This window comes from Argentina silus (genome assembly GCF_951799395.1).
Source record: "Argentina silus genome assembly, chromosome: 13".
In the NCBI taxonomy this organism is placed as follows: Eukaryota; Metazoa; Chordata; class Actinopteri; order Argentiniformes; family Argentinidae; genus Argentina; species Argentina silus.
This window is the reverse complement of record NC_139667.1, coordinates 17,514,338-17,538,706: the sequence shown is the minus strand read 5'-3', so window position 1 is coordinate 17,538,706 and position 24,369 is coordinate 17,514,338. Positions and strand designations below refer to the sequence as shown.

Genomic DNA, 24,369 nt, shown 5'->3' with positions numbered 1-24,369 from the left:
AATAGCCTAAATAGGTTAAGGTTTTGGCTATTTTTATGATTTTTCAGCCTGGCTGAAATGGCTTCCATGACTTTCATTGATGTCACTTTAGTCCTCATGTTGACAGACACCAATAGCAGACTCCAAAGGCAAACGCAAAGCCTAGAATCAATACTAGACATTGAGAACTCTCTTATGACTGCACAAATGATGTGACGGAACACACCTGAGAAGCCGAATTGCCATTCCATCACTTTTGGGTACCCTGAAATGGGAAGACTGCATGACGAGTGTTCTGAATGGTGAAACCAATATATATACAAATACCATCAAAATAAAAGCTGAGCATCTCTATTTTAACCTCATAATAATTGTTTCATTTAAAATCCAAACTTTTGAAATGTATAGGCAAAAGTTTCAACTTCACTTGAAGTTCACAAAGGTTCAGTCAGGCACTTTAAGGAGGACGTCAGCTGGCGTCAGGGATCTCACGTTATGTAAAACATGTCACATGTCCATGGGACAGGCTTTAAGAGCTGAGTTTGCAGAACTCCAACATAGTTGAGCAGTTGTTCCCCACTGACTATGCAAGTACGTTTTGGGCTTGCTCTTACCGTCATCTGTTTGGGGTTCTTGTTGCAAGAGCTCTGCTATTAGTGTTGCCTTTTTGCTTAATGAGTGTTTTACTGCGAACGCTTTCTACGGACTGAGGGGATCATGGTTGCTTTACAGGTGGTGAGAACTGTGTACACTCAAACATCGGACGTCATCGTTGGATTACCCACCCTCTCGATAGAATCTGTCTGTTGTGTTGTTTTTACTGCCAAACGCTGGTGTACTACATCGTTAGCTGCCTTCAAGTTGGACGTTTTGCCGCATTCTCGATGTTTGTTTCACCTGGAGATCGCGTCCCTCATGGGTTCGTCACGATGACTCGGACACGGATATTCCTGTTCTCATTATCGAGGGATGGCCCGACAAGAAGATCGCCTCTGCCATACCGGCGAATCAACCTTGAGGCATCGACGGCTACCCTGATGAAGATGGCACACACGCACATACACAATGGTGTGGTTTCTTGACATCCCCTGACCAATCCTGAGACATGTGCAGGAAAGCGGTGATGTAAACACAGTTCACAAGATATAATATCCCCATGTACACAGATGTAGAAGAACATCTGGCCTTGTATGGGTGCTGATGAGCTAGTAAAGAATTTCTAAACGGCTGTTTTAGAACACCCAGCCCTATAATACAGATGAGAGGGCAGCGGTGAGGTCGTGATACATGGGTAATAGTAAATAGTTGAGGTCACCTAATGCTAGAATGGCGCCCGCCTGATCCAGGACACGGGGTGAGTCACCCTGTAAAGCAGGTACTGGGGAATACCGTGGACAGTTTAGTTTAACATAATGCTAGAATGACACCCAACTGATCTAGGATGCAAAAGTAATTTCGTCCCTATCCTGAAGAAGGTGCAGGTCGACATCAGGAAGGTTTTTCCTGATACACATAGGTCACGTAGTTGCTTTAGTGTGTTTTTTTTTGGTGGTTCTGTTTTGTTGGGATTTGATAATTATGGGCTGTTATTTTGTATTTGATGTTGTTTAAACTTCAGGCAGGGAGCTATACTGAGTGGAGCCACTAAATTACGCCAAACCTAAATGTATTTCCATTTTCTTTAAACATTATTAAACCAACGTAAGTGTCCTGACTGAACCATCTTTAAGTTAGTGGGCTTGCTTCAGCAACTATTGTTCTTTCTCATACTTATTATTATTCTGCATGCTTCCTCCTACACCTTTCAAGCTATTCACACCAATCCAACTGTAAAATGTGCCAAAAGCTTTTTTTAAACTATTCAACCTTTTGTAACTCCAAAAACTCTTTAGGTGTTAGAAATGGAACTTGACTCAAAACGGGAACTTGTATGGCTCCAGGAACCTGACACCTGACACCAGGAACCTTCAACTCTTTCTCGACTCCAAAATCCATACTGCGATTTCAAAGATGTGTGTGAGTGCTTAAACACGATTTCAATGCCTAGGGAGAAGATTGTCATTCTCTTTAAGACATTAGCTACTGTTTTTGTTGACGGACATAAATTAGCTGTGGAATTTGGAGTCAGAGTTGTGAAAGTCAACTCGTAACTGGAGTCGATTGTTCTCCTTCTCAAAATTGGAGTCTCCAATTTTCACCACCAGACTCTTTTGGGGTCGACTCCCCACCACTAGATTGCGGCCATTGTATTGCCTAGCAAATCATTTCTAAACAGTTTTTTTCAATTGAAATGTGTCCAACCTGCACAATGCATATTCATGGTTATATCTACCGTTTACAGCAATACTGTATCCATTATTTATGTTCTGAATTTTCCTGTCCACCCATCTCTCTACACCAGTCATTGCCAATAATTTTTTTCTAAAAGTACCACAAAAATACAGTCAGCTTTGCACCTACATGTTTTATTTAGAAAAAAAATACAAAATTAAAAAAGTTTCCATAGGAAAGCGATACAAATGTGCAATCCCATCTCTTCGTATCCATTTTCAAATGCACCGTCAATAGTAATCATTATTAATATCATTAACTGCATTACTAAAAACAAAAATCAATGACAAAATTATGAAAAATAATACAGAAAAGGAGAAAGTCAGTCTGCATGTAGAGTCCCCTAGATTTGATGAAGGGATTCTATAAGGAAGAGGAGATCCGGGAAAACATTAAATATCTGTAGCAGCAGCCATTTCCTGAAGTAATCCTCCTTCAAACAGCCCCTTTAAAGTCATGAGATGGGGTAGTGGACTTAACTGAAACAGGAAGAGCATTATGGGAGTTGTAGTTTGAGAGAACCCCACCCAGGACACATGTAACATTTACTATCGTCACTTTGCATACCAAGGTTCCCACACCTATCAGTGCATCAAATTCAAGGACTAAGGATTAAGGGCACTCTCAATCAAAACAAAGGACTCATAAAACCCAATTCAATGTTTTAGGCATTCATATTGTGGCACAAATACCCCAATGTACAATGGTCCAGCGCTCTGCAGGACTCTGATGTGGTGCTTTCTAGAGGGATAATTTTTGCAACCTTGGTGTAGGCACAAACCTATTAAGCCAACAGCACCCAGTAACAGTATGACTATAGCTCTTAGAGATGTACTGATAGTGATGTTAAGAGAGGTTACGCCTCACTTCAGGAGTGGATCTACATCTTGCATACAGAAAAGTGGAAATTCTGCCCCAACGTCTCCCTCTCATTCTCCGGTCAAGTAACTGGCCTTTCAATATATATATATAAAAAAAACAAAAAAACATTAGGTAAATAACACAGGATACAGAGCCTGAAGTGTCAGTGTGGTGGTGTGCATGTGGGTTGCTTTTTAGAGCACTCTAGTCGGGCAGGGCTTGGCTGGCAGCTCCAGGCTGCTTTCCCGGCCACAGCAGGATGGCACACCACCCGGGCATGTCTCCTCCACAGGAGTGGGCATCCCTTGGGCACAAATCTGCTGCATGCACTGCCTGCAAAGGACAAGAGAAACAGATTAGAATACAGACTAACACAATTTAAAGCCAAATACAGACAAAGACTGTCACCTGAGATGGTGTTTTCATTCACTGCTATTCCTCCACTTACCAAGCGGACCGGGACATGATGTAGTGCATGTCAGGCTTCTGGAAGCCGTTGAAGGTGGAGGAGGCAGCCACAGTGTAGGCCCCCATGTTCTCAAACAGCATCCAGTCTCCCTCCTGCATGTCGGGCAGGTTGCATTGCTCCACAATGCGGTCCAGGCCGTCGCATGTCGGCCCCCAGATACTGCAGGGATACATGCGTTCGTCTGGCTTTGGCTTCTGTGAGGGGGTTAAAAGAGCAGGGGCTTAAAAATCCTGTCAAACATGAAAACGCTGAGAAAGGAATAGCTGCTGACATTCAAATATGTCTTGCAATATTCATTTCATTAGGAATTGTCCCGAGTTCAAACTTATTTTTGTTGCTTTTTGAGTGTGTAAGAGTTAAATTACTTTGGTTAATTGAGAAATGCTTGAGCATCAATCCTCTTACCTTGTGCAGAGTTGGCAGGCAAATGGCATGGTCGTACAGAATACAGTTGAAGGAGCCGTAGACCCCATCATTCACATAGTACATAAGGGTGCGGTCATTGGTCCCCTCATCTTCCTCTGTGGGAGAGAGGTGACATTTGCATCAATGATCATGAGACATTTGCTTTACATGCAAGACAGTAGCCATGACTGGCAATTTGCTGATCATTTTGCAGATTTATTGCTAGTACCATCTGAGGCAGATTGCTCCTTCATGTTGACTTTCTTAGCAATGATGTTCACAGCCAGTGTGTAGGCAGAAGCCACATAGTAGCGGCCTGGCTCAGCAATGATCCTGACCCTTGAGTCCGCAGGGAAATACTTGTCTAGTGCTGGGTTGATCACTGCTGCAATCTATGGAAGGGGGGGGAACAACAACTAGGATCAAAATCAAACACCAGGCATTTCAACTCGAAAAGAACAGATTGGGGAAAAATTGTTTCCTTTCATACTTTCGTACATACTTTATAATAAAATGTATTCTCAACACATGATCACAGGAATCAGTCAGTAAGACATACCTCCTCAAACTTGAGTTTAGTATCCTCAGACCCTGGGAATCCTCCCCCAATGTCCAGCAGGTTCATCTTGAAGCCCAGCTCAGACTGCAGAAGACACCGGAGAGACACAGGAGTTAAAGCAACTGCTGTAGGCCAACAATGTTCTCCTCATCGGATACCCATCAAAAGGGATTGTTCAACCCATTTACATTCCATTTAGCAGACGCCTTTATCCAAAGCGACTTACACCAAACACATTTGTTTAAGTAAGTGAATCATCTATCCATCAGTCATCATAAGAAAGTAATCAATGCTCAGACCAGGGGCCATAGGCAGTCACAATGCTAGAAGGATTTTTTGATTTATTTAAAAAAAATGTTTTTAAACTTGTATAGGGGGGTAGGTGGGGGTGAAGAGGTTCACAATTCATGATTTTCCACAAATGTAGGGTCTTGTCGATTCTAGGGATGGGCACGGTTATTTGAATAATCAAATATTCAAACAGAGGTTAGTATTCATTCACTTGTGTAGTCTATATTTCAACAGATTTTAGAATACTTCTATACATCTTATTAGATTCAAAATAGAATTTTCGTTAAACATCCTGCTTTGGAAAACACTTCTGTTCAAACTGCTGCATATAAAAATCCTACACATCAGGAAAGGATCCAGTGCAGGATTTAATTCTTGACTTCCTGAATATTGAACAGGCAATCCAAGAGAGCATCCTAACATGATCTTGTTCCTAATTAGGATCCTTGATATATCATAGATCTTTAGTCCTACAGGATTCTAGGGAATATTTCAGCCAGGGGGTTCAAACCCTGCAATGTAGCAGACAGCAAGATACTCACCGCCATGTCAAAGACTAAGCGGGCATCAGAGATGGCCTGGCTGTAGGTGTCTGGGTCAGTGCAGCCGCTGCCCACGTGGAAGCTGACTCCAATGATGTCCAGTCCTAGCTCCCGAGCCCGCTCCAGCAGCCCCCGACAAGCCTTGAGGGTGGCTCCAAACTTCACGCTCAGTCGACACACAGCCTTAGAGTCATCTGTTGCGATGCGAAGCACCAGTCTGGACAGAGGAGAGATTAAAGTAAGAAGGCGCATCATAACATGTTTCCAGTGTTGCGGGTATGACAAGAGTGGGTTTGAAAACAGGTCTCTTGTGCTACCAGAGCTATCCCAATGGGAGGGGAGGAGATGGAGGTTAGAAAGGTTGTGTATGATGTCAACATCTTTAAGGTAGACTCTGGGATATGACATGGGAGGTGCCCCTTACTTGGCATTGGCATGGCACCGGGCCACCTTCATGAGCTCCACCTCGCTGTCAAAGGTCATCATTTGGACTCCGTGAGCCGAGGCATACTTAATTTGGGACACCTGCTTGCAGGGGTTGGCATAGATGATCCTTCCAGGGTCTACACCGAGAGATTGGACGATATGGATCTCAGTCTGAAACAAAGGGAGACCGGGTCAGTACAGAAATCTGGGAGACTGGATTGGAGTCAATTTAATTTCAATTTGAGTCAGTACACTAGAGTAAGGAAATCATTTTTATATATATAATTTTTTAATTCAGGTTTTAACAAACAGAAGGTCCAACAACAGTTTGTACCACATTTTAAATGTGGGTTTCAAGCTAACCCATAGAAAGGACTAGCATCTCATTAACCCCTGTTAAGACACTTTACTTTCTCACATGAACACTAACCTGACAGACATGTTACCATGCTACTCTGTACCCCCACTCCAATCTCAATATATGTAAAATAATACTAAAATGAGTGGGATATTGCACACTCCAATGAGAAAGTAATCCAATATCTGCTTAAATGGGCATCTAGAGACAAACCTTGCTTGCACAGTCAAAGCCTGCTCCCAAGGAGGCCAGTGTCATGACGACAGCACGGCTGTCGTTGCATTTGACAGCATAGAAGGGTGTGACACGAGGCAATGCGCGCACCCATCGCAGGTGCTTCTTCAGCACATCACCAAGGTCACACACATAGAAGGCATCTTTATCATCCTGGGTGGGGCAAAGACACGGATACCAGGGTTAGGAATTAGAGGTGCACCAATACTATCGGAGGTACTTTGTATCGGACCAACTATACTTCTGATACCAGGAACTGATGATATGTTTGTATCATTGATAGAAATAAGACCCATTTGCTATCATCAATATGAGAAATGTTTTTATTTCTGATTAGTTTACTACTATGAGCATGACAAAGCATTAGGTGTAATCATTTACATCATTCATTATGTTTTGATGATTGGAAAATGAAGTTGTTCAAACTGGATCCAAATAAACATAACTGGCAAAGTTATGAAAAATATGCCTATCAGTTCGGTATCGGTCATTGAGTATTTGTATTTGTATTTTTTAAGAAAATGGTGCAATGGATAGCAATAAAATAGGCCTACATCATACTAGCACACAGCTAGGCAGCAGAAACTTTGGCTTACCGACTGGGATGACTCGTTGATCTTCTGTTCGACAATGTCACGTGCACAGAAGCCCTCCTCCAGGAAATCAAAGTCAAAATCGGCGGGAGTGAAAGTGTTCATGGTCGCAGAATAACTTTTTGATTGGTCACAAAATAAACTGTGGAGAAAGGAGATGGGGTGGTGGGGGGTTATGCGAGTATTACACCATCTTTAACCTGCCTTACTACATTACAAGTTGCTGCCAGCTACAGTAAATTATTTATCCAACATATCTGTATGTGTGCATCACACAACACACTTTTAGTCTAAAAAATGGCATGGTTGCAAGGGTACACAACATTATTCTATAGGCTGGTATATTGCCAAAAGTTGGAAATGAACGTGAGGTGGCCAAACACTTACATGGACAAGAGAGATGGAATTTGGCAACGTTTATCAGGTTCTGAGCAGCCAAGGCGGTTCACCAGTGAAGTTGAAATCTTTCAGATAAGACTCGAGGCCAGGGCCTGAAGAGTAGCCAGTGTGCGCTTTCCTAAAGCGATTTTTCTGCAAATACAAGGAGGGTATCTCTGTTAACATCACTGTACATGAGAGTAGAGATTGTCATTAGGCTGTAGAGGCCACCGTAAATGACTTTTCCCTGTGCTTGATGAAAAATATCCCAAATATTGTAGCAGGAAAGTTCTGCGTCAAGTAATTTACTAAATTGGTGGTGGTTTTAAATGTGATTATATTTGCTTAATAGAAATGCATCATTATACCTTCAACAGTCCCTTTGATAGTCCACACAACTATAAGCCTACTAAATACTTCGGGATTTGGTAATATAGAATTCATGAAAATGCTGTAAAATAACAATTACTACAACAATCATTACTTCATTCTTTAGAATTGCATTGTAGAATGTATGATTTTCTATTAGCTACAAATTTAGTACGTCATTGGTCAGAAATTAAATACTTTCCATGTTTGCATCCCATAACAGCCCTGCTACACATCTGTGAGATTAGCGTGATATGGCGTTGCTAGACTATATTGTATTCAATGTTACCTGCTACACGTGTGTAAAAGCGTATACGTTGCGCGGCTGCTTGTTCCAACGAGTTAAATTAGGTTTGGAGTCTATTTTTCTCAGATCTCAGATCCACGCGTACTGTCGCGCCCGTATCAGAGACGGGTCCTGCTCGCTCACTTGTGTTTTAGAGAGCAGTGGCACAAGGGCCATCTTGCCACCACTCTGTAAAATACAAGTGGGCAAGGAGGACTCGCCTCTCTTAGGGGCGCGACAATACTGTCAAATGGGGAAGCAGATGGTCAGAAAAAGTGGCGTGAGAAGGAACCAATCAAAAGAAGACATTCAATCTTTTCACACTACGCACCATGATGAAAGTTATATCTTTTTTTTCGTCATTCTTGCCATGCCGGCATCAAACGTCTCACATGCTAGAAACTCGATAATACCGCTAGTATTTCATGGATTTTTTTATACAGCGCGTTTCCCCAAAATTCCTGTTATTATCTAACCGTTTATCAACGGATTTATTTTATATATCTGCGCTAACTCTTACCACGGGGTTAACCATAACCAATTCCTTAATTTAAACCTAAAATAACTTCACCATTATTGGCCAGGTAGCTAGCCAGCCATTCCATAGACACCCTCATATGTAGGTAGCTAGCTAGCTAACGCTAGCGAAAGCGGACAACGTGGACATTTCATTTGGAATGAATCATCTACCTACCATATGGAGGTTAGTTAGCTAGCTAGCAATTTCAGGTCTAGAATCTAAATAATGTAGACAACGTTAGGTACTACTACGGTACTGTTAGGATTATTGAATAGAATAGGCTTACCTTAAAAAGCATTTACAAAGAGTTTGTCCATTAGATCAGAATTCAAAGGGGAGGAAACTGTTTGCCCTTCTGCGCCGACGGTTCCGTTAGCTAGAAGACCGATGAGTACTACCCGCTCTGGCTGAAGTGGCTTGAAGTAGAAGCCGGTATGAGGATTGCGACTGCATTTATAGCTACGTCGTTTCCATGACAACACACCAGCTGAAACCGGCCTTCAGTCTACGTATGAACCGGTTTAGTCTTGTCACCGGATCCATGGCATGTGCTCGTGTGAGGAAGTAGGAGGAGGAAGGGGAAGAAAGACCAATGTACACGATAAAGACGTGTATTTGGCGCAAGAGTAACTGATAATAGCAAATTTAATCACACTCTTACTGGCACTCCTATATGCAGTCGGTGTAGATACTTATTTAATGTTGTTAGAGCATCTTTCAAATGTACACGCTTAAATGAACACAATCGATTTCGTCCATAGCCTTTGACGACTTAAAACAAAGGAAACAAAATGAATAACTAGAAAAATAAGTTCCAGAAGAAACGTTGTGGGCTTGCAAAGTGTTATTTTGGTTGTGGAAAAGGTTTAAAGATGTTTCGATAATAATAATAATAATAATAATGCATTTTATTTGGTGGCGCCTTTCAGGTCACCCAAGGTCACCTAAATAGATAGATAGATAGATTTGCATATTTGCTGGGTAGTTGAAAGAAAGTGAGATCGTCTTATGATGGTAGCGGATACAGTAAGAGATGGTTTGGTTGGTTGGTTGGATGGATATAATGTTTCATAGATAGATAGGATGAGCCAGGGGTACTTCAACGGAGTGGGTAGAGGGTTGGTTGGTTGAGTGGTAGAGTTGGTTGCTTAAATGGATAGAGAGTTTTTGGAGTTACAAAAAGCTTAATAGTTTTTAAGGTTCAAAGGGTCTCAGAAAGATGATTTTCTGAATAGTTAAAAGAAAGTGAGAGGTTGGTTGATTGGATGGATGAATGGATAGATGAAAGAGAGGAGGGATAGGTGAGGGGAGGTATAGAAATATCAAAACAATTAAGAGGTTAATCAGTATGGGTTATACTGAGTGAAGCAGTGACTGGTGAAAGGATGATGGCCAGGTAGAAAGGTTAGATGGATAAGATAAGGTTGGTTGGTTAGATAAGGTTGGAAAGATAGAATGTTAGATAGATAGTATGTTAAAAGGTCATAGATACAATGTTAGATAGATATGATGAGTGATGGTAATTGAAAGAAAATGAGAGAAAGGTAGATAGATAAATAGGATAAGTCTGGTGTAATTCAGTGGAGGGGTAGAGGGTTAGTTGGTTGAGTGGTAGAGTTGGTTGGTTAAGTGGTTGAAAGAGGCTTCAGTGGGGTTAGGGTTAGAACTGGTAGCAAAGGGCATTGGTAGCATTGTTGTGTAATCATTCTAAGATTGTGTTCTGCAGGCCTCCTGCTGTTTTTATTTAAAGGTCCTGAAAGTTCCATAACAGAACAAAGGAGGAGGTCACATAATGTTGGCCTAAATCAACATTGCACAATGTTAACCAGATGAGAGGTTTTAGAGTTATGACAAGCTTAATAGTTTAAAAAGTTTAATAGGTATCAAAAATAGTTTGGGCACATTTAACAGTATAACCCATAGACCTCCATGTTAAAAAGTGCACTTTCAAGTTTGTAACATTTAAAAAGTTTAATAGGTATCAAAACCAAAAGTCATAGCAACGTGAGTTAGACCTCTGCACGTTTTAAAGTTGAATTGGTGTGAATAGCTTAAAAGTTGTAGGAGTAACAGGTGGAAGAATTGAAATAATAATAATAAGTATGTCGAAGAACAGTAGTTGGACTTGCTTAAGCAAGCCCACCTAATAATAATAAGTATGTCGAAGAATAATAGTTGGACTTGCATAAGCAAGCCCACTTAATAATCATCCGGTAATTTTTTGTATTGGCATAGATTGGTAGAGCATCCTGTGTAGACCATGTAGTAGTGTAAAATTTCAGGTGATTCTTTTAGTGTTCTCAACCAAGTCCTAATGTTAAATATCCTCCATCAGTTCATCAATTTAGATATGTGTTATATATATAAGTCCATGTTTCACTAAAAAAAAAACCTCCTCAAACAGATAGTATCCTATGGGGCATGAACACTAGCATGGCTTGGTTGAATTTGAATTTAAGGGTAGGCCTAAAACATGAAACCTTTGACATGCCAGGTATCATGAGCTGGTTTATGAGACTGCACTCACTTCCCAGCATAATTCTGACGTACCAACAATTCCTGCCTCTTTCTCAGTGAACAAATAGTATTTCCAGATCAACTTATTTTCCCAAGTAGGCCTAAGCAAGCAAAATAACTGTAACTTGTGTGCCTTTGCATGAAGTGTTGTCTAGCTCTGTCCCAAATAACCCAATCCAATCATTCAGTAACTTTGTATTGTTATCACAGACCTACATGTAGCAGAAGCACCCTACAGAGCCATGCATCAGCTGTCTGCTGTAACATCGAATCTGCTGCCTTTAGCTGTCAGTGCTGGGTCAACTAGTCCTCTCTGAATGTATCTTCAGGTGGTCACAATAAGGCCCCGTCCACACCAATCTATGCTCTCCGATAATTACGGATTGAGACAAATTTTCTCTGGGAGTTATCTGTTGACAGACAACGGAGATGACAAGGGTCTGTCCGTGTCCGTTTCATAAATTTTGGCAGTTTTTTACGGACACAAAAAGTTCAAAGGAGTTGAACTTTCACAGTCCTTTCATCCGTTTAGCCAATTAGAAATTAGGTGTTGCATTGTTGTTTCAAAAGTCACGCCCAAATTCCACAGACCAAATCGGATAGTGATTTCATACGTATACTGGTAGTTTGGTGTGCAGCCCAGGCTAACCCAAGAATTGTTGAGTAATTAGAGGAGAACAGAGATGGATGCCCAAAATCAGTGGACTACTCATCAAATAAACCTTTTTCTTTTTGCAGGACATTGTGAATGAAGTCGGTTAAGTATAGCCACATGTTAGGGGAGTCACGTGCAGACAGAGCCTGTGATGCTTAGTTGTCTGGCCTCATTGTGGCCGTCTGCTGCCCTCAGATATAGCAATTCCCATTGAAAATGACTCGAGTAGCAGCAGGAGTTAAGCCTCTCAGATCGTGGTGAAGCCAGTAAACCTCCCCTCTTCCTATTCTGGATCAAGGCTACATTCAGAACAGCAAGAGATTTTGACTGGCTTTAGTGATCCCTTCTGGATAGTTTTCATTGTTGGCATCCATTTTCTTGTGGTAGAAATGTCCAATAAATTGCATGCACTTTCTTCCTTTTCTCCCTTGTAATACATGTGCACAGAAAGGTGTAAGAAACGATTTAAATTTCACAGTGATTTATGAAAACCTGAACCACCCAAAACCACACAGTCACAAGGAGTTTGGACATTGATCCTAAACTGTTGTATCACTCTGGACTGGGCATGACCAAAAATATGCTTTTCTTTATTGCAATTTTCTTTCAAAACATTTTTATAAGTAGAAGCTTGCATAAGTATTAACCCACTTTGTTGTGGAACTAGATATAGGACAAAAGACTCAACACACATTGATTCTCTATTCAAATGAAGTACCCTACAATGACAAGGGCATTTATTTTCAATGACTATCTGGGTGTACTGTATGTTCCAATAGTCAGCAACTCAACTGTGTATGTTCTTTACATTGCACTGTAAAAATAAAACACTTTGGAATTTGGAATTGAGTCGAAAAAAGAGTTTCAATTCCTGAATAGATTTTTCAAAGCACTGTATTTTCCCTCTTTTTGGTGCTGTTTTGCACAAGCAAAATTGATCCACAATGTTTCAGCTTTCTTGAAACTAGTTGCTTCTGTCTAAAGAGTTGGATTTGAGAAAGAGGGTGTGCTAGCCCTATTTCTCCTTCATGCCATCAACATTCCTAATCCCTTTCATTTTCATGCGCTTGACTACCCAATTTCCTATGTGATCCACTCAGATCGGACACCGTGAGGCCCCATTCCATTTTAAATCGAAACACATACACCTCAGATGTCACACCGACCAAGGGAAGATGTCCAAAACAAAAAACGACAATTCCTCTCATCTAAATCCTTGAATAGACCAGCCAAATTCACCTGGGGGATTTTATGTGAGTTACACTTGTGACAAACGAATAGCTTGATTCTTATCTGTCTTTAAAGTTTCTTTCTAGATATTCCTGGTAAGAGCCAGTGGATGGTTTTTCCATGCCACAGTTGGCCTAATGCTAGCTTTTGCAGACATTGAGGTTAGAAGTAGACATTACCGACCTTCAAAGGAACAAGTGGGAACGTTAGTATTAAAATATGCAGGTCATATGGATTTTGGTCAAAGTCTTTCATAGAAAATGTTATGCTTTGTTAAGACTACACATTCTGTGGTCAGTTTAATGTGTTCCCCAGATCAATGTCTGCCACAATGAAATTGGTATGTCCTTTTTCCAGAATTTTCATTCAAACTTTCAGATTTACAGCCAGGCTAGCGCATGAAGTCATTTTTCTAACTAGATTTCAAACCCTATGAACCACAGAGCTTTTCTGAAGGGAATAAAAAGGAGGAGAGGAGGAAAGAGGGGTCTGACTCGAGGGCTAACTCGAAGACAATCTGCTATGCTCCAGTTGCTCTTTCCTTGGCGGGAAGCCACATCGTCGTCCTTATCCCCTTGCCTATCAACTTGTGCTTGCAGACACACACCACCCCAGCACACGTGGTCCCTGAGCAGGAAGTAGGCCTCTGTTCTGCAGCTAATTAATTTACCACAGACATTTGTCTGCTTGTTTAGAATGGCAGGGTCATGGGATACAGATTCTGCAGTCGTAATAACTCTGAGTTTCTTTGAGGGAGTCCCCCTACTCGCATCTTCTCTCCCTACTTTCTGTCTATCACGGTTGGGGTCAATTCAACATTTTGGAATTGGCTTCAATTCAATTCAAAGTCCTTCAGGTTGCAGAATTGCAATTCTAATTGCAAGGAAGTATAATTAAATTAAATTAAAATTCGAACAAATTTCACTGATGTATAGTATTCGAGAGCCCGCACTGGCTAGAATTACTTTTAGTAATTGAATGCAAACCCATGATTCCTCAGCAGGGCTTGACAATGGAACCAGCACCCTTGAACAACCCACCCTCCCACCTCCCTACAAAACTGTGTAGTCGTTCTTATGATGCTGTTATTAGTATTACATTTGAAGTAATACTTACGCTGGCCTGGAGACCTACATATCAGTGGGGATAAGACCTTAACAATTCAGCACATTACACCTGACCTATTTCACCCCATAGCATCTGTGTGTGTTACCTCGCTGACTCTGGCCTACTAGAGCATGTTTACTTTGTGATAACTTAATGAACTTAGTGCTCTAATCCACCCTGTGCTTACATCAGAGACTCCGCCCCGGCAGCTGGGAGTGCTATAGAGAGAGCTGCCCCTTAATCAGCCGTAGACGTATTGCTCCTAGAGAAATCACGCTCATTATGGGCTTGAGACAAAACAGGCAGAATCTAAAAATGACAATGAAACCCTAAGGACTGTAGCATGGCTTGAGACAGATTTGTGCTTTTCTCTAACTTTCATTTAGGCCTATAATAAACCATTGGTGTCAATAGGAGAACCACACTGAGAATTTTTTCTCAAATGGCAATTGAGCCTATAATTGAATCCTAAAGTTGATGACGAAGTGAAAATGTTTCGCCCCACTCACACCAAGCATTGAAGGTATTTGAGGATGTTGAGTCAGACACAGGTATTTCCTGTTACATGACCTGTACTTTACTGTAATTACTATCTGTTTAAATTGAGCTGGGACTGAATATACCTTTAAATCTTGTTCCTGTAACAGACCTACCTGGCTTAACAGATCTATGTTACCTGCAGGTTACGGATCTGTGTGAATGGAGCAGGTTAATCCCTCTAAAGTTCATTTGCATTTGAATTGGAGTCCACTCTATTCTTGTACCCTCCTCACCAACCTTGTGTTTGCTATCTGCATCCCGTGTTTAGGAGAGTAGGATTGTTTTGGTCTATGTGAGAGAGATTTCCTGTAAATACAGTGCCCTGCGTAAGTAATGGGACAGTAAAGCATGTTTTCTTCTTTTGGCTCAATACTCCAAAAATGTGGATTTTAAACAATTAATATGAGGTTAAAGTAGAGACTCTCAGCTTTTATTTGATAGTATTTGTGTACATATTGGTTTCACCATTTAGTAATGACAACATGTTTTATACATAATGCCCCTATTTCAGGACACCTACATTAATGGGACAATTGAGGTTTCTGGTTTGTCAGGTGTGTCCATCATATCATTTGTGCAGGCAAAAGAGAGACATTATTAGACTAAAAATTCTGAAAAAGAATTATCAGAAACATAGCCAAAACATTAGGCTTGCCAAAAGCAACAGTTTGGAAGATCTGGAAGCACTGGTGAGCTCAGCAATCACATATGGGCTGGTAAGCCAAGGAGTTCTACAGTGACTTCTACAGTGGATGACTGAAGAATGCTCACCATAATTAAGAAAACCTCCAATACATTACCAGTCAAACTACAGAGGCTTCCCTGCAAGGTGCAAACCAGTAGTTATCAGAAATGTGATGTGGTTCTTTTAATCTGTATTGTGGTTTAAGTAGACAAACCTATATTGCTCCTGCATATGTTGATGGCTATATGCATGTTTTCTCTATAACCCTGGAACCATAAGTTAACCAATAGAGTGGGCTGAGGTGCGCGTTATTGAACAACACGCTTGCAGCATTTGCGAAAACAAATCTTCTAGAGGTTGGTCCTAAAGTTGAGTAGAGAAAAGGGCAGAGTTGCTTAAAATAACTTTCCTTTTCCTTTCATATTGTGTCAAATTGTGTCATGCCTCAGTACATTTATATTCATATTTAAAGGGATTTTCCAAAATGTTTTCCTGGTTTTGCCCTGACCTTGGCTGTAGTGATCCTTAGATTGTGAGTAGTCATATTTTGAACTCCATAGGGCCACATTATTTCTGGAAGTATATCCAGAACACCTTGCAGACATACCAATCCCACTCATATTATAACAAATTCCCTCTCTGAAGACTGTGTTATTTTTCTGAAAAGTCACCTTGTTACGCTTGTTAACAAAAGTGGATTACACAATAGTAAATATTTTATTTTTTTAATGCAGTCAAAGTCATAATATAAGTTGGTTTAGAGCGTCTGCAAGGTGTTTTGGACATATTTCCACAATATGAAGTAGCCATGAAATAGCAGCAGAAGTAATAAAATATGAAAAATACATTTACAGAGTAGTATTTTAAAAACAATTTCTGATCAAATGTAAAGTTTCCATAGATTTACAAATGTTTCTGTGTCTGAGGCCCCATTCACTTGGGTCTCGCAAAACTCCTATCTGCAGGTGGTTGGGTTCAGGAGTGCTCAAAGTTCCATGTAATTGCAAGCGCAACCTCCCATAAGCCTCTGCTGTCCCGCTACATTGAAAACATGGCTAGTTCATGTGAAAGCCACTTTAGATGTACTTACTCAGTACAGACAGACAGACACACACACACACACACACACACACACACACACACACACACACACACACAATCTAGGTGGGTGGCCATTTGGCTGTAGGTCGTTTCCAGCGCTGTGGTGACTAGAAAATATGTAAGGAAACATGTTTTATTTTCCAACTCTCCACACACCACAGCACTTTTATGGTGAGTGAGGCGTGGGTTGGGCTTTGGGTCTCCACTGATTTCACTAAACTGCAGAAGCTGACCTCAAAATGTTTGAGAATTGCTTAGCCAAGCCAAACTTTCCACCCTGCTTTTTCCTCTGCTCCAAGACCACATCGCTTACGCAACCCGAGCAGGAGTCATCATGTGCACACATGTCGCATGAGTGAATGTTTTTTCCTTGACGTCAGGCTGGGGTGTTCCTTATTGAGTCACTTTTTGTACCTGTTCACTGGGATTTTATACAGGTAAGAGTGCATTATTTTTTGTTGTTTGCATTGATATGGTCGGCCCAGCTACAATTACCCATTTTGGACAAATATAGTTCTTGGACAAATTAAACTAAGCTTCCTGACTTCCTGTTTTTTTGTCAGCACTGTCTGTCACTGATATTCAAGAGAAGATAAACGCACAAGCAGGCAGGCAAATTCTGTGGGAATGACGGCTAGGACCACATTTTAACAAAGAAATGTATGAACAGATGTTGGCAACACCCCTAGATATGATGTGTGACACATTTGGTGAGACATTTATTAATGTGCATTTTATGTGTGGGAAGGGTTTGGTGTTTAATTCAGTTTTTCAGAAGATTATTACCTATTCAAATACAACACTGTATCTAAATGGTTGGACTTTAAAAAGAAGAAGGGTAAAGGATTCAAACATTGTATAACTTGCCTGCGGGTGCACTTGCCTATACTGCAAGGCTTTGTAGTGGCTATGGGCAGAGGTGGGCTCAGCCCAACCAAACGTGCGTCTTGCCCACGCAATCAAAAGTTAAGAAAAACTTTTTTTTTGTTCAGCCAATGGAAAAATAGCACAGAAAATACCAGTACCGTTTCTAACTTCTGATTGGGTGGGAAACCTACAGCCCGCCTCCAAAGTCGCCCACTGCCCATCCCCTCTTCTCGTTGTGTTCAGGCACAAACACACAGAGCTCTGAAGCAGACACATCCGCTGCACAGTGTCTGAGTGTGTCTTGGACCATGCCAAGGGGGAGGGGTGTTGCTATGACAACTATGAACTCTGATGGCTCAGATTGCACACACACAGGGCAAGGCAAAGCAAGTAAAAGCACACACATGGTCCCACTGTTTGTGAAAAATCACACACTCACACACAAACCTGTTCTAGAAAGTTTACCCATTCTCTCAGTTCGTGAATGCTGTGCTGCTAGCGAAAGCTCATAGTTTGACCTACATTCTATTCCATTCATTTACTTTATCCAAAGCGACTTACAACACTTGTTGTGCAATATATTGTTTTTCTAAGCCTATAAGCAAGCCTGGAGTACTCTGTTCTGCGGGATGCATGCTTTTCCCTGTCGGAAATATGTCACAGCCAATGAGAGGAATGTTGTTTTTACCTCGCGTGGTTTTAAGAACTGGAAAGCGGCACTCAAGCGTGACATGGGGTTACAGAAGCATGCATCCGGCCACAGTCATGTACAGGCCACGTCCACCTGGTCTGAGCACAAAAGCAGAAAAGCAGGATTAAAACCAGTCTCAGTCTGTGGATATGTGCACTGCTTGTGAGGTTGTTGGTGCAGCATAGTCCTTAAAAGACATCCGTAAAGATTGCTGGAATGAGACATCCGTAAAGATTGCTGGACAGAGCTGTCTCAGGCACCTGCTGGGGATGATTCAAATCCTCCAAAGAGAAGGAGAACATTGAGTAAACACCTAGGTGAAAGTGGTGTGCTCTCAACTGTGTCATACAGATTCTGATGATCTCACCATCACCCTCTGTCAGTCTCTGAAAACATCCCTGCTCAACATCCTTGACAGGGCCATTTCAGAAGTGGAAAACCGATTTTCCAAGAAGAATGTAGACCTAATGACAGCCATATCCAGTCTTATACCCAAATCTAGTGCATGTTGTTGCACTTGTTGGCACTGCTACAGACGATGTGAGTCTGAAAAATGAAATTCTTGTTGCAAAACCAATGTTGGTCAAGAAATGTCCCAATGAAACAGACCTGTCGACTGTGTGTAAACACCTGCAGGAGTATAAGGAAGCTTTTCCTGTGTTGCATAAATTGTATGTAACAGCCCTGGTAATTGGTGTGTCTTCAGCATCATGTGAGAGTTCCTTCTCCACACTGTCACAAGTCCTAACCCCCTATCGTCGCACCATGTTACATGAAAGAAAGAGAAATTTGGTGATCTTGGCCCATGAGAAATCAATAACAAATACCTTAGACATGGATGAATTTGTTTGAATTTTTGCCAAGGAAAACAGGAGACTGATGTTGTAGATAGATAGATAGATAGATAGATAGATAGATAGATAGATAGATAGATAGATAGATAAAACAAATAAAGAAATGGATATATGACTGATATATTGTACATATACCTTAGGGCTACTAGTCCGCTTCTCTTTAACCTCTGGGCTACCTACCGCCCAAGTTGCCCACCTATTATTTCTACCAGCCCACCTTAATATAGCAGGCTCAAACCGGCCCTGCTATACAGCAAAAGAGTTTGAAAGGTTGGATTTTGTAGGTGGTGGAATTGTTGCTGTGCCTTGACTATTCTGACAACGAAAGTCCACACACGTCCACAAACACACACAGCCTGATTTATAAGACAATGTTTATCTAAAACTTAGAATGTGAATTTGATCCCGTGCAGGCAATGCCACACCTTACTATGACTAATGCCTGCACAAGAGTGCTGAAGGAATTTAGGTCTGCTTCCATTTAACTCAGTCATGCTTCTAGATTTTTTGGAAACAAAGGACTACCCACCCAAACCTCAGCTCTTTCTTTAAAGGAGCTACACATGACATTTGCTTTTGCTGAATCCCCACCCTCCCTCCTACACAACAAAGTTTCTTTTAAGATCTGTCAGTCCTCACAGTAAGGTTTGTGTGAGGGGGGGCTTGTAGGTGTGCGTGAATGTATGTGTCTGGGCAGGTTGTCAGGATATTACAGCATACTGTACATATAATTACATTAAGTTAGTGTTTAAAAGCTTCATAGTTGAGTGATGGTCGCACAGGGTAGCGAGCAGTAGCGAGTCAACTTGCCGTTTTCACACGTTTTATTTGAGATATTTAACCTCTGCAAAACAACCACCAGGGGGCATAATTGAGTGAATGTTAATGGTTAGGCACAGTGTTGTTAAATAGTAGCTTCATCAATATGTTTTCAATCAATTTGTTTTATATGTCCTATTCTTTCAATAAATCTTTGTTTAACTTAACTTTTATCAAGCCGACGAATCATAAAGGTTTACATAAGCCCAGCACACTGACAAATCCAAGGTAATTGGGCTTTTGAAACACTGAAGCAGGTATTTGATGAAAAAATGCACTTATAAAGTGGTGCACATTTTCTCCATGTAAGTGCTTCAGCAAACACATTAGAAATGTAGTTTGTAGGTTTACTGTAAGCGTACTGAAATGAAATTACAAACATCATCTCAACACAATGCTCTCAACACAAATGGCAAATGGAACGGGTTAATCTCATATAGACTTCTAGTGGGGTATCCAGTGATACGCTGTTAATCAGTTCGGGCCATGAGGGAGAGGTAAGGAAGCCATTTTGGAGTATTGGCCCGTATGCTATGTCTTCCCACTGCTTCCCTCCCTTTTCTCCTGTCCTTTCTGCGGGTGCACTTGCACAGTTATATCTGTGCTCAAATGTGGAGTATCTGTTCCGCTGAGTAAACCTATATGACCTATACAGATGTTGCGGTGCATGTGTTGGGCTGGAAATCCTGTTTGTGACCGTCTCTGTGTTTGTCTGCCTCTATATCAGTGTTTATCCATGTGATCCTTGCCTGACCACTTGTGCCAAGTCTCTTTGCTTGGACATGGAAGTCAGTTTGATGGCTCTCCTATCATGGCTCCGGTCAATGTTGGCCAAGGTAGGTGACAGGTCAGAGTGGAAGTTGAGGATGCCACAGTCAAAGTTCAGGAAGTAGTCCATAGACAGGCCCTGCATTGCTTTGGCTGGACAATTTGCATGATTCTTGAGTTCAAGGACCAGTTCGACAGGGGTCTTTTGTAGCATCTGGGACTCAAAAGAAGTGTGACGAAAAAATGTCTGTCTTTTGAAGTGCTCCAGGCTACACAGGCGATGGGACGGATTCTTGCATAGGAGCTCAGTGAGTAGCAGGGCCAGAGGAGGACTGACGGTCTTGGGCATGGGGTACAAGAAGTCTTGGACTTTCCTCAACATGTTACTGTGGTCTGGCTCAGGAGGAACAGGAAACTTTCCAGTCACCAATGAGAACAACATAACGCAAGGGACCACCAATTGTCTGCATGGCTGTATGGACCCCCCTCATGTATTGGATTATCCCACAAAAGCAAAGCCTAGCTCTGCAGAAAACACTCAGACCTCATCCTCCCCAAACTGGCCCTTCAGCAACCAGGAGGTGTACAGGTCTCCACTACTGCAGAAGTCGCACATAATGAAGAGGTGGTGCTGGGTCTGCCAGCAGTCCTGCAGGTTGTGGAGGAATGGTTGTCTGACCTATCACAGCAATGAAACAGGCAACACACACACACACAATATGCATGTCATAAAATACTCAGCATATACACTGAGAGAAAAAAAAAATCTTCTGTTTTATCAATGTAGGAGAACCCTTTGAAGAGCCATCTTTTGGTTCCATGTAGAACCCTCTCTGTAGAAAGGTTCCACATCGCACCAAAAGAGGGTTCTTTAAAGAGTTCTCCCTTAGGGACAGAGCCAAATAACCCTTTTTGGTTCAAGGTAGATAATTATCATTTTATTAAATTGATCTCAGTTTAGTTGCTGCCCTGTCCATAGCCTATATTAGTAATATCAAATGTAACATTTGAACCCTGACACTTTAAATTGAGTTCATTATCATTGCATTCATAGAAGAGATGTATTACAATCATCCTTGTATAATAAACTCCACAGATTCTCTTTTATCATATTTCTTAAAACTTTCCATGAGTGATAATGTGCCTGTTTTTTCTTGTCCATCATAGAAATTAACTGCACACTTTTGAAAATAGAGCATAGGTGCAAACCTTTGAAATAGTTTAGTATTGTACCCTATGAGTTGAACATGGCAAAAGATTAACATTTTCCTCCCTGTGTATTTCATACAGAAACATATTACTTAAAGTTATCCCGTTTGAATTAATAAATTGGCCATGTGTGTCACCATAATCACCAGTAGCAAACACCTCCATGGTCTGCCTTGCCTGCAGTACAGCTTCACAATCACAAGGAACAGTATGCATGGCCTGGAGCTTGCATAGAGGTACGCACATTTTCAAGACAAGCTCAAGGTTTATAAATCACAACCATGGCATGTATGCAAAATTCAGGATGAAGTCTGTGCATACTAGTTTTTTATAAATGAGGCCCCTGGTCTCTGAGGTTGTGCATGTGCAGTTGCTGTGGGCTAAGCCGCTCAGCTAAACTATGTACTTTTTAGTCAATGGTGTTACACAGACACATAAGGCCAAGACACAACAACAACAGCAAGGCTTGGCTTCACATATTCAACCTTTGTTACAAATCCATGCCACTCAGTCCACTGTAGCAGGCCCCTTGATTGCATAAGGAGGCCTTGCCCAGGCTTTTCTGTTGACTCAACTTTTCCCCCCTGGTCACAATGCTTTCATGTCTGGGCTGTTCAGAGTTAGCCTTTCGGTGGGGAGAGCCAGACTGGAAATGCAATGTCTTTTTTCACTAGGATATCTTTTATGACTTGTTAACAGTGCATAGGGGTCGAGCTGTCTGGGTCCTTGGCTGATGGAGGCAGTGCGGGAGAGACGCCAAGACGGCAGTGAGATCATTCTCTCCATCCACATGCCATGTGGGAAAGTTGGGGAAGAATGCCCCGCATCAGCACATTTCACTCCACCCATCCTTCTGGAAGAGTAAGAGCTGAGACAAAAGAGAGGGATCAGAGAGAGAAGGTGAGAGATTAAGATACGAGAGGCAAAGTGGAGGGAGAAAGATGTTACCCTCCAATAGGACTCTTTTCCTCTTTTTTTATTTCAGCATTACATTTAAACAAAATTCACAACATTAATAGTATGAACTAATGTTGTAAATTAATATACTTAAATACATTGGATGTCCATAAACTTAATGTTTGAATGGTTGGCCTTACCTTACAGTAACCAGTGTCATCACTAACATGTTACTAGGACACAGGAGATGGAGTGCAAGGACAGGACCAGAGCACCCCCATAACGGATGGTCCCCACATTACAGATGGTCCAGGGATGATGATAGGGGTGCCATGGGCCAACATGGCAGAAGTGATATGTTAGCCTTTTCTTAGAAATCATCCCACACCCCATGAAGGGCAATTGCCGTGTGACCCTCCTCCAAGCCCACGTCAAAGAACAGACAGTGACGTGTGTGTGGCCGTTTCTCAGGGCAACCCATTCAACCACGCAGTGAAAGGGATTACTCTGTCAAAGCAGCCCCACCTCCTTCTGTCTGGGCCAATCTGTGGTCCACTGCAGCAGTGTGTGCTAGCTAACAACTGTGGGTGCTGTGCAGTTTAGCCCAATCCATCAAAAATGTCAATATTGACTACTGTTGTACAGGATGACAGCTGAAAACTTGGGCTCACGTACATTGTCACTAGCATGTTGGCAGCTAAATTGCTGTAATTTCCCTGTGTTTGAAGTTACGGCAATGGCCCGAGTTTAAACCAATGCACTGGTAACAATTTATCCCACTTGCAACGAAGATATGGGCTCGAGATTGGTTAACCAGAGTATGCTGTGGCATTTGCTCAATTCGATGGCGAGACAGCTGTCTGAGTAGACACTGAGGAGTAGTAGTAGTGCTGCATTATTATTATTATTATATTGAGAGGACGAGAGAAGGTTACTACCATTGCTGAAAATGCGGATGTTTGCACCCTATTATAACGATATAGAGGAGACATCTCGCAACACATCAAGCGCTATTCAAATCAACTTACTTGTATAGTTACAGCGAGTTATTTAAGCAATAATGCCAGAGAGGCCATAATTTATCATCAAGACTGTCAAGGTTAGGGGGGGTTGTGCAGCAGAGTGCCTGTGGAAAAGCAATTGGCCTTCGCAAACACTAGCACACACAGTGATAGCCCTGCTGTGGAAATGGAGCTAGACTCCAGATATTGCATGGCCAATGTAGTTGAAATGACGGTATTCATTGGTGCATTGTTGCAAAGCAGCGAGAGATCCCCATTGAAAGGAGAACTCTAGTGGTAGATTCACTTCCTAATTTGGGGAAAACACATTCCAGAACAGAAAGGTGGGATTTGTTCCAGCTAATCACTCCGCTACAAACGCTAATGTTGTCACATTAAGGAAACCCAAGTCACAGTTCATTTTACCTGACAAAGTGTGCAAAAACTACATATTTCTAAGAAAATTATTTAGTTTTGGACTAATCTCATCATAGAAAACCATGGGTAAGCAAGGTTTAATTTTGCAGCTTGACATATCACTGGAGTGGGGCTAAAACCTGTAACAATGTATTGTTCTTAAACCATTGACACTTTCAAAACAAAATGGTTCTCCACCACAAAATAATGAGCAATTCCTTCACCGCAGGTAAAATCATAATGTAAAGTCAGCATTTTTGTTGATATTTTTTAAGTGTGAAACAAATCCTACTATTTTTTGATGATTATGTATGATGGCATTGGGCTCTTTCTACCATAAAACACTTTCAATGATTATTGTCTGAAATCATTAGCTAGCAATGCTGATTTTTACAATGGGTGCCTGGCCA

General features: G+C 41.5%; 1 protein-coding gene and 1 long non-coding RNA gene across 2 annotated transcripts; one reads left to right on the top strand and one right to left on the bottom strand.

Annotated features, from left to right (window-relative positions):
- Window positions 1-2,425: 2,425 nt before the first annotated feature.
- Window positions 2,426-9,019, bottom strand: odc1 (ornithine decarboxylase 1). Its single transcript, XM_083683788.1, has 11 exons — window positions 8,888-9,019; window positions 7,436-7,579; window positions 7,052-7,190; window positions 6,435-6,608; window positions 5,862-6,034; window positions 5,438-5,654; window positions 4,605-4,688; window positions 4,275-4,437; window positions 4,046-4,161; window positions 3,620-3,834; window positions 2,426-3,504 (listed from the first exon to the last, which is right to left on the bottom strand). Exons 3-11 carry the CDS (start codon window positions 7,151-7,153, stop codon window positions 3,366-3,368), a joined length of 1,383 nt encoding a protein of 460 aa, XP_083539914.1. The 5' UTR covers window positions 7,154-7,190; window positions 7,436-7,579; window positions 8,888-9,019; the 3' UTR covers window positions 2,426-3,365.
- A 7,763-nt stretch (window positions 9,020-16,782) lies between these two features.
- On the top strand, window positions 16,783-24,296 carry LOC310814665. The gene is made up of 3 exons (XR_014554592.1): window positions 16,783-16,873; window positions 22,344-22,544; window positions 22,779-24,296. It is a non-coding gene; the product is annotated as an uncharacterized lncRNA (long non-coding RNA).
- Window positions 24,297-24,369: the final 73 nt, after the last annotated feature.